Source organism: Pecten maximus, chromosome 10, assembly GCF_902652985.1.
Source record: "Pecten maximus chromosome 10, xPecMax1.1, whole genome shotgun sequence".
In the NCBI taxonomy this organism is placed as follows: Eukaryota; Metazoa; Mollusca; class Bivalvia; order Pectinida; family Pectinidae; genus Pecten; species Pecten maximus.
The window spans coordinates 34,892,260-34,907,523 of NC_047024.1; the positions used below are offsets into that span (position 1 = coordinate 34,892,260).

The 15,264-nt window shown below is 39.1% G+C and overlaps 1 protein-coding gene across 1 annotated transcript; it reads right to left on the bottom strand.

Moving 5' to 3' along the window:
• Positions 1-363: 363 nt before the first annotated feature.
• On the bottom strand, positions 364-7,649 carry LOC117336648. Its single transcript, XM_033897259.1, has 3 exons — positions 7,498-7,649; positions 1,509-1,720; positions 364-1,066 (listed from the first exon to the last, which is right to left on the bottom strand). Exons 1-3 carry the CDS (start codon positions 7,647-7,649, stop codon positions 369-371), a joined length of 1,062 nt encoding a protein of 353 aa, XP_033753150.1. The 3' UTR covers positions 364-368.
• Between the last annotated feature and the right edge of the window lie 7,615 nt (positions 7,650-15,264).

Consider the following 15,264-nt stretch of genomic DNA (forward strand, 5'->3'; position numbering starts at 1 on the left):
CGGTGTTCATCCCAGTCCAGTTCCGCTACACCTATGCGTCTTTGTTTTTAGAAATTTAATGTCATTTCAATTTTCAACTCTTTTCGGCTAATCTTTAACGGCTAGATGTCATTTGAATAAACAACAACGCAATTTTTCAAATGAACGATGTTTATTGAACATAATACGGATCAAGAACAAATGTTGGCATTTTAGATTAACACAGCACCGCCATTTTTGTTTTAAGACTTGTTCTCAAACACGTTCTGTACGTCCTTAAAATCGGTATCACGGCGATAAAAAATCTTGTTTCCATGTTCGAGAACAACCAAGAACGGTGTTCCTTTTGTCGTCCAAAGACATCAAAGATGGTGTGACACGCGATATTATTAGATACTCCGGGAGTCAGTGTTCCCAGTCTCTTGAAAGAAAGCCGAGTACCGGCATTCCTGAAAGAGAAAGTGTGACGTGTCCAGGACTATTACGATAATTAGGATAGCAACCAAAACAACGATGGCTACGCAGCCCATATAGACCGAAGTGGTCCGGTTGTCATTCACGCAGTGTTTCCGGCGATACGTGGACGAAAGCGAGGCTTTGTCGACTGTAAGAATCTGTCTGAGCTCGTCAAGCATGTTCGTGAGTTTTCTTGTGTTGTTTTGATTCGGAGACAGAGCACAAGCACAGCAGCAGTTAACAGCGCCATCATTCGCTGAGGTCTGGCATGTCAAAACAACCGGAGTATTAGTATGAAGTGGTTTGTTAGAAGAAACACCAGCAAAGGGCAACGTCGTCCCAGCGGTGGTGGGTGCAGAACCCCACTGAGTATGACCCGTAACTGCCTCGGGGCTGATTCCTGCTGCAGTCGGGGTGACGACGCCGGTCGACGTTACGGATAAGTCGGGAATCGCCGAATTAACCAGTGTGGTGTGCGGGTTAGTCCCTGTTACGTCTGTTCCAGACACTCCCTTTTCAGGGTCAGTAACTCTGTCCGCGTCAGTGGTAAGCCGAGCGTCGGGCCCGGTGGACCCTGCTGACAGTGTTGACACAGGACTCGGAAGAGACATTGTGAACTGAGCTGCAATATCTGCATAATGTAAAACAGAACTGAATGAAATAGACCATAAGCTAAATCTTGTCCACGACTATCAATTTCTTCGTAACCTTATTAATACTATTATGACAATTGATATATATGGGTGCGCCAATTCGAATATATAATAAGTATTATGGGTGCGCCAAATCGTATATGATAAGTATTATGGGTGCGCCAATTCGAATATATGATAAGTATTATGGGTGCGCCAAATCGTATATGATAAGTATTATGAGAGCGCCAATTCTTCATTGCGTTATATGTTTTAATTCGCTATTTGAATTGGCTGGAATTAGTACTTCTACAGTATATTGTAAGAATTCATCCTATTTTTGAAGGATTTGTGTCAGAGTACCAATAATGTGGTGATTTCACCTGATTTCGCCATTTACGTGTTGAGTAGGTATTTGAACAGTCGGTGTCTGTATCTTACCTGTACAAAGTGCAAACACCTCCTTACTACTAGTCAACTTTATGTTTCTCCAATGGTAGTCCGATTGGCTGCTAAGAACCACACACGTTTTCAGATCAGGGTTTTTAATAAAGCCATTTTCGAAGTTGGTGTAGGAGAGTTTTTGTCCTTTCGTGTCCACAGGCGTACCATTGGGAGTCAATATGGCGCCCACCCATATGTCCTCATCCAAACTGCCAACATTAAGATTAAGTTTTATGTCAAACATTGTGTTCAATATTGATTACTTTTCAAAGATGTTTTACAGGTTTTTTAAGAGCCTACTATTTAACAACCAGTTTCCCACAACTATCTAAATGCCCTATAGTACCGTAATCGACCTAATTAGCGCATATGCCCATATAAGCGAACCCCGCCCTTTTCAGCAGAGAGGATGATAGTTGCGCTTATCGAAACAAAAGTTCCTTACCTTAATGATCTGCCAATATTAGCATTACATTGTTTTCACTACATAAAGGTATATAAAGGTTATTTTCCACACGGATTTTTTTCTCCGTACATGGTTTTATTGAGCGACACATTTATGTTTTTCGACGCTTATCGGGTAGAATACGGTACAACAATTTCCAAAAAATATCAGGCTATTGAAATAACATTAGTTCAACACATTTGCACTGTCCAGAAAGAATCGGATACGTCTATGTCACATAATAAAAGGGCCACCAGGGTTAAGATAAAACAACTACTACTCCCTCGGGCGATCTCAACCCGAGTCGAGGTAAAGTACTTAAGTTGCCATAAATTCGCCAAGTCTCGCCGTGCATGTCAGTATTCTGTTTCTTTTGTCAACTAAACAATCGTCCCTCGCTGGTTTAGGTGTCACTGTCTCTCCCCAATGGGACTGAAGGATTCTCTAAATCCCCTACTAAATTCCTTGAAAAGTACACACACTTTCAGTAGGAAACAGATGGTTTCGCCATTTCCTACAAGTGTGTGTCCTCAGGAGTGTTGTCTTTATTTGGTTTGCCATAAGACATAATAGTTTTACCTTTCAGGTTAATATTCTAAAACTCAAATATTTTGCTTAAGTATATCTGACAAAACATTTAATCATTGATGCCGTGTCTCTGAAAGGCATTAATTTTTCATTGACCTCCAAGATAACTTTCAATTATTTCCTAATGTCATCAGATTTGCATAACCGTCCCCCTTTATCTTGAAAATCGATCGTTCTGTATATTGCACTGTACTTCATATATTAGTAATGGATCATAGATATTTTACAGCATTTTACCTGATATTCTGATAATCAAGACAACCTTTTTTAACAATGCCAATCAGGTAAAGTTATCGTTAAGGTATTGCAGCCGGGTAACACGCATCTTTGCTTGCCAAAGATGCTCAATACGATACTCTCTTCTAAAAATGAAGAAATCTGGAAGTGGTTAGAGATTTACGGAGAGGTTAGGAGAGTTATGTTAGGAGAGTTACGGAGACGTTTGAAGTGTTACGGAGAGGTTAGGAGAGTTAGGTTAGGAGAGTTATGTTAAGAGAGTTACGGAGAGGTTGGAAGTGTTACGGGGAGGTTAGGAGGGGTAGGTTAGGAGATTTTCGGAGGGGTTTGGAGTGTAACGGGGAGGCTAGGAGAGTTACGGGGAGGTTAGGAGAGTTACGGGGAGGTTAGGAGAGTTATGTTAAGAGAGTTACGGAGAGGTTGGAAGTGTTACGGGGAGGTTAGGAGAGTTAGGTTAGGAGAGTTATGTTAAGAGAGTTACGGAGAGGTTGGAAGTGTTACGGGGAGGTTAGGAGGGGTAGGTTAGGAGATTGTCGGAGGGGTTTAGAGTGTAACGGGGAGGTTAGGAGAGTTACGGGGAGGTTAGAAGTGTTACGGGGAGGTTAGCAGAGTTAGGTTAAAAGGGTTACGGATATGTTAGGAGTGTTGCGGGGAGGTTAGGAGAGTTAGGTTAAAAGGTTTACGGAGAGGTTAGGAGAGTTAGGTTAGGAGTGTTGCGGGGAGGTTAGGAGAGTAAGGTTAGGAGAGTTATGTTAAGAGAGTTACGGAGAGGTTGGAAGTGTTACGGGGAGGTTAGGAGAGTTAGGTTAGGAGAGTTATGTTAAGAGAGTTACGGAGAGGTTGGAAGTGTTACGGGGAGGTTAGGAGGGGTAGGTTAGGAGATTGTCGGAGGGGTTTAGAGTGTAACGGGGAGGTTAGGAGAGTTACGGGGAGGTTAGAAGTATTACGGGGAGGTTAGGAGAGTTAGGTTAGAAGTATTACGGAGAGGTTAGGAGAGTTAGGTTAAGAGAGTTACAGAGATGTTAGAAGTGTTACGGAGAGGTTAGGAGTGTTGCGGGGAGGTTAGGCGAGTTAGGTTAGAAGTGTTACGGAGAGGTTAGGAGAGTTACGGTTAGGTTGGGAGAGGTATGGAGAGGTTTATTAGCTGGAATTTGTTTGCAGTCTACATAATTTCCAACAATGTTGGTGATATAGCTGATTTCCAGCGACGTTTTTGTACAATTACGAATAGATCAGTAATGCCAAAATGTGCTTATTTTTTATTCTGCGTATCATTTAAACAATCCCGATCCTAAAATATTAAGCTAGCAAAAACACCATTCATCAATAAATGTATACTGTTGATAAGTATACAGAAATATAACGGAAGAGATCACACAATCCTCATGAATGACGATAAATATGCTTTATAAATGAAGTTAGAATACTATTAGTAGAGGACGCATATTAGGTTAGGGAATGACTATTATGCTTGTTAATGTTATCATAGTGATATTTGTCCTGGACAATACAAGGAATGAGGGAACACATTTTTTTATGTTCCATTTTGATATATTTATATATAAAGTTGCCATTCAACTGTGTGATTTTGTACAATCCTTTTAAGCGATTCCTGTATTTTAAAGATTGTATGTTGACATGAAATCCTAAAAAAAAACTTTAAAAGTTTCCTGGTTTAAGAATATACATTAGTATTTCATGACAATTCTGTTTAAATGATTTAGTAATCAAAAATAAGAAAGGTGGTATTCCAAATGGCCCTAAGAAGCAAACGCGATTACTTGTATGTGCCATTAGTAGCCTCCGTAGTCCTACGTTTACAAATAGGCATTTAAGTCCAAAAGTACATACGCAAGAATATAGCACCATTCCGTGCCATAAATGAAAAAAAAAATGTATGAGTTTTGTGGAAAATGCTACAATATCATTGCTTCACTTTTATGAGAAAACTGAACATGAACATTCTGATAATAGCATGTTAGATATCATATATAAACTATTAATACATTTTAGAGCAAAAGAGGTTGATAGCTTCACTCACGAGTATAAATGTTCGTACTAGGATTCTAAGTAATGGAAATATTGAGGTTATAATGAGTATACGTTTATATGTACAGTGCCTGGCCATAATACAGTACTCAAAATGGCGACGTCGTTACTTGACGTTTCTATTATATGGTGTATTTGAAACGTATTTTTTTTTAAATAAAGCCATTTAATGTAAACATACCTTTTAGTATTTTATAATACATCCCTTAGCCTTGATTACAGCCCGTAATATCATTGGTGTTGTTCCATATAAAGATTTTATGTGGTCAGATGGAATATTTCTTTGACAATCTGGATCAGATTTGCACGATTTGTTATGTCTACTAATCTCCTTTGAAGCTTAATTTTTTATTAGTCTCCAAACATTTTCTATAATATTGATATCTGGAGACTGGCTTGGCAGGCTAAAGTCTGAATTCCATTTTCCTCCTTCCATGTACGGGTCATAATAGACTGGTGTACTGGGCAGTTATCGTCTTGAAAGATCCACGACCTGTTGGGGAAATCTTTAGTGACAACTGGCCATAAAGAATCCTCAAGGTCATTTATATATTGAAGGTCCAAAATAAAACTTCCTATTGCAGTCCATTCGTAAATATGTGCTTAAAACTATCTTCAAACAGCATGAAATAAATTGGCCCAAAAAATAGTAATTAGGATGTTTGTGCGAAGTAATTAAAACTGATTGACAATATTGCTATTTTATTTTTTAAAAGAACTAGAATATGTGTGCATAGGGGGAAATCTGCTTCGCATTGAAATATTGAAAGTGAACTGAAATTAAATGAAATATTTTATATTTGGTACACAGGGACTGGCTCTAATAACCCACTGAAGTGACATTTCCACTTTCAAAATGGCCATCATGATCTCTAGTAGCCACAAAGAAATGTTCTTACAACTGCTGAATCAATTATTTTCTGACAAGAACGCTACATGATAAATTTATGTTGGTTTACACATTAAACCTACCAATCTTGAATCCAATATGGCTTCCTCTTCCTAGAATTAGATTGGCCATATCAATGTTGGTCTACATCGTAGTTGTAATTGTCCAAGTCGACCTTACATAATACCTGGAAGATGACGGTTGGTAACAAAATCTAAATTACTTGAGGTTGTCTTAAACCTGACTTTTAGATGCAAAGGTTTACAGTTTTCTAAACTGGCTACGTTGACATACCCCCATGGTTCTCTGTCCAGTAGGACACTGGCAATGGTGTCGGAGCTGTCATGCTGAATCCAAACATTGTACTTTACACTGCTCATATGGCTCGAGTGGATCTGACATCGTACAATTCCGCATGAGTGACGATAGCTCCAGAACTCTTAGTCACCATCATCACTGAGATGTAGCCAGCTGCCAGTGATATTTAGTATGTGTCAAAGGAGATTGTCCGAATGTATCCCATGTCTAACTTTGGAAAGTCAAAGTTATCCGCAGTTGCATCTAGTTTGACAAATAGTGACTTTGCCCATCTGGTAGGATCTGGCTCATCTTCCACATGCTGTTACCACAAAGGCGCGCGCTTTCATTTTGTCAGCCAGCACTCTATCAACCTTGCATCGCACTCTCCTGTTCTAACATATATGGGTCCTCGGATTTCATCCAGACAGGCTCTTACTATTGTAATGAGTGCATCGATGATATCAAGGAAATAGTTGGAGGTAAGTTGTGTTTTGAAAATCAGCCATTGCTTGAGGCGTCCGTGATATGACTCCACTACCCATCTGTATTTAGTTTTGGATCTATCAAGGTTAGCTTGCAGGTCGTCATGTTGAGTCTGCCCAGGTTTTAGATGAGACGGCGTCTTTGTTATCAAACCATGTCTGGCAAAACATCGCTAAACCCTCTATCAACAACAACATTGCCATTGTTCACCAGCCAGGAGAAACCAGCCATGATAGTATTTGTACTCTTCGCATCATTATCGCTTCCAGGAAAATATGTTACTGTGTCTAGAATGTAACCAATAAGGAGGGCTATGCTCATGAACTTCGAATAGTTGCGTTTCTGCTGGCCACAGTAGGAGATTCTCTGTAGCTTGTTAGGAATAAAGATATATGCACCGTCAATTATGACAGTCGCTCGCTTGCCAAAAAATGCTTCGGAGAACACTGTTTTATTCCAGAACGTGTTCTGTTAGGGGTATTCACGTCAAAGGACAGTAGTCATGTCTGATGTCTTTACTATCGAATGAAATGTTTTCGATATTCTGGAAACTGACATATTAAAAAGAGTTGAACACTGTTTCCATGCTATGTCCGTCTTTACTTTTATCCAGAACAACAGTATTGCATTCTCGTGCTTTTGAGTGTAAAACTGTGAAAGAATTTCTGGAAACTGTGCCTTTGTCCAACCTGTCCAGGCTTTACAATCTTTATCATCCAGAAATGAGAAGCGCAGAGTAAAAGAAGCATCATGCTTTGATAGCATATGTGATCCCCAAATGATAATTGAAGTTTTTCTTTGAGCTGGAAGGTAGCTGGGTAGTCAACATGTCTTTTTCATCAGTGCGAAGTTCAACGTTAGTTAAGATCTTTCCCTATGAGATGATGTGAACAAATACATGAGGACCAAGGACATCACAGTTGTTAAAAAAATGATGAGTTGGTGTTTTGCGCGCTTGGGGAAAATGGTCGAATTTTGATTAAAACTCTTCATACATAGTGCATTCGGCATGGGCAGACTGACCATAAAATAGATCCTCCGTGGGTAATGATGGGATCTTCCGCCACATATCATCATCAGCACCAACGCTTTGATCTTCATGTTGTAGCTTTCGTTTCTGACAATTCCTGAAACCCTTCGCAGACATGCCAGATCTCTTGATCATCAATAAAATCATTGCCGTCTGCTTTTAAGACATCAAGCAACCAATTGTTCTGGGGATGTTCTTGGTTTTAATGTCTCTCCTATAGACAAACTTACAACCCACACCTACACACCTATCATTGTGAGAACGGTACTCTATTGTGTGTTAAAAGACTCTATCAGACGCGATCTTATGAATAGGATAAAAGAATATGATAGTATTATTTGAAAAAATGGAAAAAGTAATAAAAAAAAGAACACTGAGATTGGGGTATATGGGATATATTGTTGCGGGATTTGCTTAATCACTATCGGTCATGTAATAAATCGTCTTAATAATTAACAGCGATGGCCTACACATTACTTGTAAGGGATAAAAGTGAATGATCGATTAATTTGGGTTAAATGTATATAGCCAATGGAACCAAGTTTGATGGCACAAAGTAATGTATCGGTGAGAGGTATCTAAGTGTATAAAAAATCTTTAGACCGACCCCTATGGGAACCTGAGATTAATTCTTAACATTTGTTAAGCCTCGTTTTGATTTACCCGACTTCCTGTCTGGATTTCCATTTGGGCCCTGGCCCTAGAAGGACAAAAGACCTATATGCCGCAGCTTTATAGACATATCTGACACCGTATCAATATGTTAAAGGTGCTGTTCATATGGAGTCGTAATCTGTCATCAAGACTGTATGCATCTACACAAATAAGAAATGAAACAAGCATGATATCGGGTGTTAATGACAGATCCTTCTTGTGCACATACAGTGCCTGGCCATAATATAGTACGCAAAATACTTGATGTGAAAATGAAACAGAGGTCAGTAGACGAAGACTGTCGTAAAATAATTACAGGAGATGCTCAGTAGCCAAAACAATAACGACTTCTAAAATAAATCGACAAAATAGAGTGCGGTGATGAAGAGCAAAACTTTCGTGGAATGTGGATAATAATTGGTCACAAGTGATTTAAGTTAGGACAGAAAAATAAATGTTTGGAGAAAACCCTCAGAAATTCCGCGCAGACTGTTTGGGAACGTATAACAGTCACTCCCCACGCTCTGGGGTATCGGCAATGTTTGTTTTGTTTTTGTTTTGTTTTTTTTTGGGGGGGGGGGGGGGGTGTATAAACGGGGTAGGTACACTAACTGAAGTTGATGGAAAGATCAACTCTGAAAAGTATATAAATGTCCTTGAGGATTCTTTAAGGGCCAGTTATCACTAAAGATTTCCCCAACAGGTCGTGGATCTTTCAAGACGATAACTGCCCAGTACACCAGTCTATTATGACCCGTACATGGAAGGAGGAAAATGGAATTCAGACTTTAGCCTGCCAAGCCAGTCTCCAGATATCAATATTATAGAAAATGTTTGGAGACTAATAAAAAATTAAGCTTCAAAGGAGATTAGCAGACATAACAAATCGTGCAAATCTGATCCAGATTGTCAAAGAAATATTCCATCTGACCACATAAAATCTTTACATGGAACAACACCAATGATATTACGGGCTGTAACCAAGGCTTAGGGATGTATTACAAAATACTAAAAGGTATGTTTAAATTAAATGACTTTATTTTTCAAAAATCACGTTTCAAATACAGCATATAATAGAAACGTCAAGTAACAACGTCGCCATTTTTAGTATTGTATTATGGCCAGGCACTGTACATATCACAAACGTATACTCATTATAACCTCAATATTTCCATTACTTAGAATCCTAGTACGAACATTTATACTCGTGAGTGAAGCTATCAACCTCTTTTGCTCTAAAATGTATTAATAGTTTAATTTCTGAACTTAAATACAAACATTCGTCAGCATGGCACATGTTTGACAGCAGAGCATTCTCCAAACTACACCAAGTTGCCATGTCAATTTTAAGGGTGTATGGTTATTCATGAGAGATACCAACTTTTTCGGAAATTAAAAATAATGTATAAATTACGTCACGTGTAGATCATTTCCTAATGAGTTTAATATTTGTCATATATCGTTTCCTTGATTGGCTGGGAGGAAATAATTTTGTCGAATCACATTGAAATGATTATTTCCTGACACGCTTTCAACATACAAGGATTTTCTGCATTGGCATGCACATGACTCAATTGTAGCTCTGACGACGCCGGTCATAAAAGAATCCGTCGTTTTGAGATCCCAGCTTTAAGCATCTCGGATTGAACAAACTACCGTTCCGTAGGCAAAATCAATGAATATGTCCGGGTTACGCTGACATAAGTTCTTTTAAATTACTTCTATTCATAAGATAGTATTGAAATATGTCGTTTGATCCACGAAGCATAAAGCTGTCGATCTCTACTGGAAGGACAAATTGTGATATTCTACAATATATGACTGTGTTTCTTTATCAATTCTGTATATTTGAGTGACAGATTTCAAAAGACTTCTTTGAAAAAGAAAAATCAATTAAATTAAAAACGGCAAGGCGAGAGTCATTGTGATAGTGCGATAGGAGAGTTTGACCAGAGTTACGTTGATTTTTTTTTTTTTTTTTGATTTTTTTCTGAATTACAAAGGCTTTAAAGTTTTTTTTCTCACATTGTCATTGGTCTTTATTTATCCTATTTACTACAGTATCTACCTAATGAACATAACAAATCTAATGTGTAACAGGTCGAGACCAGACATTTCGGTTTATGTATGCTATAAGATTTCAGATGTCTCAAACACACGAGAAATCTTACAAAGAAAAAAGAATGATCTTTAATAAATTTAGTAAATTATATATTTTATATAATTTGATGGGGTGCTAGATCAATATTGCTCCGTGAATAAATGTTTATTTGTTTAGGTTGTACGGCCCATCGACAGGTATGGTCATTTAGGGCCAAAAAGTATTATTAATTTGTTTTATTTGAGTTTAAAAACAGATAAGCAAATTTTTTTTTTAAAGATTCGAATTGTGTATTTAGATCACTATGATAAAAAAAAATGGGTTAAAATAATAAGAAATACATGTACTAGTATATAACGAATAGATTATGGGAAGTTTGTGATGTATATATAACGTCAAAGAGAGTAAGGTAAGAGGACACCAAAGTACATTGAATAGATCGATTTCTTTCAAATAGCTAAATAGTGCTTTCGAATCCACGGAATTGAAAAAAGTTTCCAAATCCGGGACTCAAAAGTAGTTATCACGAATGTGCTTGGAATCGGAACATTCTATTAGAAATTGCTCCATTGTGAATTGAGCATCATATGCATGGCATATGGGTGGATCGTCTCGTTTTAAAAGGAACGAATGCGTAGGATATGTGTGCCCATTACGGAGCCGAGAGAGGACAATTTCTTCTCTACGATCTTTCCGACTTGGAATTGAAGTTTTAAGTTTCGGAGGTAAGTTTGTTGCTCGTCTCGAGAGACTAATGTTGTTGCCATTTACTTCGAATGACAGTACAATTGACAGGTTTTTAATCTGTATATATGGTATTTTGATGTTTGTCTCTTGCAAATTTAACGCATATTTTGCTTGCCGGTCAACAAGTGTGTTGCCTTTAATTCCGACATGGCTCAGAATCCAAAGTAATGTTATTTTGCATTTTTTACGAGGTTTTGTACGAGTGTATTTTTAGGATCTCGTAATTGTAAACTCTGAAGGACAGACAGAGAGTCGGAACAAATGATTGCCTTTTTATGCGGTGTTCATCGATGTGGTCGAGAGCCAAACCGATGGCACATGCTTCCGCTGAGAAAATAGAGTCACCATCTAGTAAACGGATTGAAGAACTATGGTGATCTGTGTAGCATGCTGCTGAGACCTTTTCACCACCCTTTGAGCAATCAGTGTAGATCTGAACATGATCAGGAAAATCTGCAATGCACTCCCGAAAGGAGGATTTTTGTTCTTCGGGTAATGCACTCGACTTTATCCTCTCATGCAGAGCAAGGTTAGTATCGGGTTTTTCAACAAGCCACGTTGGAACATCAGATACGGTGTAATCGGCTATGTTGTCTAAACTTATGTTAAGTTCCTGTAGAAAGTTTGAGATTCGTATGCCAAGTGTTGGTAAGAGTTTTTGGTTTGAGTGAATATGTTTCGGTATTATGGATTGAAAACAAGATTGAAGGCCGGGTTTTTCGGGTTTGACTTCAATTGAGCAGCATACTGTAGGGCCAGTTGTTTTTCCTTCGATCATTTGCCTCTACATAAAGGCTCTGCACTGTTGTTGTTCGAAAAACACCAAGTGCTAGACGTAATCCTTGGTTTTGGATAGGATCCAGCATCTGCAGGTAGGAGTTGTGTGCTGATCCATGAACGATGGAGCCATAGTCGGGTTTTGATCGAATAAGTGCCTTATAAAGGGGCAAAAGCATTTCACGGTCTGCGCTCCAGTCAGTATGTGGATAGTAAGCGTACAATGTTCATTGCATTTGTCTCTGAACACTTATCCTTCCGGTATTTTATATGTGGAACAAACGAGATTGTCAAATCGAAAATTAGTCCGATGAATTTAGTCTGCTCGACAATGGAATTTTGCCACCATTTTATGTTAGATCTGGATCATTATGTGGTTTTCGTTTTTGACAGAAGTGCATGCGGACAGTTTTTGATCTATCTTGTGCATGTTCTTCGACCTATAGCAGATCAAGAAGTCATCAACGAATAGAGACCCTTCAGTTGACTTACCGAGACATTTAGCTATACTGTTGATTTTCAGACCGAAAAGAGTTACGGAAAGGGTCCCACCCTGAGGGACTCCTATTCCTGTTTGGCTGTTTGTGAATAAGTTGAACCAACGCGAACTTTAAAATGTCTGTCAGATATGTAATTTGAAATGAATTTTGGGAGATTCCCACGTACACCAATTTCATGCAGGTCTTTTATAATACCACATTGCCATGTAGTATCGTATACTTTCTCCAGATCAGAAAACAGAGCAATAAGATGTTCCTTCTTTGAGAAAGCTTCTCGACTGAAGGTTTCTAATCTGATTAGATGACCAACGGTTCCTCTGCGGTTTCTGAATCCACTTTGGAGTGGACTCAAAATATTATTGGATTCAAGGAACCAAACTAGTCTAATGTTTACCATCCGTTCAAGTGTTTTACAAATGCAGCTCGTTAGAGAGATAGGGCGATAATTATTTGGTTGAGTGGCGTGCGTGCCAGGTTTTGGAATTGGAATGATGATTCCGGTAGATGTTTCAGGAATTGGTACGGAATTTCATCGAGCCCAGCTGCTGAATCGTGCGATTCAAGCAACTCCGGGAGGTCGAAAGGTTTGTTGTAACTTTCTGTGTTGGAGGATTTAAAGTTAAGACGTTCTTTTCTTTCTCTTTTTTTGAATGTTTGAAAAAATTTTTTGTGATTTTTGGCTGTTGAGTTTTGGGCTATATTTTTGGCAAATGCATTTGAGATTTCAGATTTAGAAGAGAAATTTTGGTTTTATTGATAAGATGGGATGATGGTGCTGTTTTTCTTTTTCCGCTTCTTTTTCGTATCTGATCCCATACCTTTTTAGATGATGTGTTGAAGATATTTAGAAACGTATTCCTTTCAGCTAATCTTTTTAGTCGGGTTTGATAGATCGCCAAAATTATTGCAATTTTCAACGGTAGGAGGGGGGGGGGGGGGGGGGGGGGTCAAGAATCGCCTTAGAGCTGCCTTTCGGCCGGATCTATTAATGAAAGATTCCTTTGATAAAAGGAACTTTGTAGGTTTTGGAACGGACTTTGGTATAGTTTTTGTGGTAAGCGTTTCAGTGAATGTTTTAATTGGGTCATCGAGGTTAGTATTTTTTCTACAGTAAGCTCTTCGTTGCACAGGTGCTGGAATTGGACCCAATCTGCTTTGTGCACATTCCATCGAGGAACAAGTTTATCAAGAGGAGTCCCAATATTCTTTACAAAAATAGGGGAGTGGTCACTCCCACATATATCATTATTTACCTTCCAGTCATAAGCGAGTAAAGGTTAGGGATGGCATAATGATAGGTCGATGTGGGTACGAGAGTCTGTAGCAGGGTGTGAATATGTTGGGATATTATTGTTAAAAAGGCATATGTTGTTTTTATCTATAAATTCCTCAATACGTCATCCCCTCTCGTCTGTGTTCGGAGAGCTCCACAGACTGTTATGTCCATTGAAATCTCCGTGAATTATGTATGGTGTTGGGAGTTGGGAGACGAGATTATTAAGATGCTCACAAGTAAAAGCAATACTCAGAGTAAGATTAATTGAACACACAGTTACTTGTCTGTGTAAAGTTGCACAGACACAGCCTGTAAATTTGTGTTTAACGTGATAACTCCGTGAGGAATATATTTATGGACAGCTACAGCTGTGCCACCTCTGTTTCCTACAGTTGTGATGCTATCATAGAGCGAGAAATTTCTAAGAGTAATTGGGTTTTTGAGTATGATCTTTTGCAGGCAAAATAAGGCAGGTCTAAATTCCTTCGATAGGTTTTGAAATTCTTCTATATTTGCCATTAGTCTGCGCATGTTCCATTGTATGATAGTATTGTTCATATTGTTGGCCACTATCCAGGTTCCTGATGGACGCTCTTTGGACTGACAGGGCTACTTGGTCGTAGGTCGTCAGGTAACAGCAACATTACTGTCACAAACTCGCTGTCGTCCACAAGAACGTCGTACCTGTTATGACCATGGATAGGGTCATCTGAGCATTTACTCGGCTTGCTGTTGTATCAGGAAGGCAGTCTGCAGTTTCATCTTCGTTTTTTGATAGTCTTGAGGTGGTGTGATTGCTGGTCGTTTGTTGGTGTTACCACAATCTTATTAAGGTCTGACGGCTGTGATACAGTCCGTCTCCGGTTGGCTTCGATGTTATTTTATGTACTGGAGGTGCTGGCATATTTGTTTTGATAGTTGCCGTTTCGTCAGGCTGGGAAGGTCTAACTGCTGTTGAGGTGCTCTAAGACGCTACCCTACCTGACTTTAAACGGGATACAAAACCGAACAGAATCTTGTCATTACTTTCGTCTACCAAAGGTGGTTCATCCCTACAGAAAGCTGGCTTATCAAAGTAAGCTTGTACCTTTACATCGCTGACTGTTATTAGGTTTTGTTGTGTTTTTGACTGTGTTACAGATGCATAGGACAACGCAGTGGGGTCATTACTTTCAACCAGCCTCCTGGCGTCAAGGAAGGAAATGTTACGGGTATATTTACCCGCAAAACTTCCCTTTCCTTTCCTTCTTCCAGGAAAGACAGTCTCGAGAGGAGGCTGCATGGTTGCCCTTGCAATTGACACATTTACCGGTGATATCGCAGCTATCAGCATCGTTATGGCCCTCTCGTCCGCAGTGTTCACAAACTTCTCTCCGCCTGCATTTGTCCTCAAGATGGCCGTATCTCGTGCAGTTACGGCATCGTAGAGGATTTGGAATGTAGGGCGAGATGTTACATCTCATGTAACCTATCATTACTGATGGAGGTTTGGCACTGTAAACGTGATGACGAACTTACTTGTTTTACTGTATGGCGTTTTATTTTGATCCGCCTCACCTCGGAAATCGGGATATTCTCCGACTTGAAATATTGCACAATCTCTGCGTCAGTGTCGTTCTGCAAGGCAGGGTATCTAATTATCCCCTTGCTGGAGTTAAGGGACTTGTGGGCCCTTAC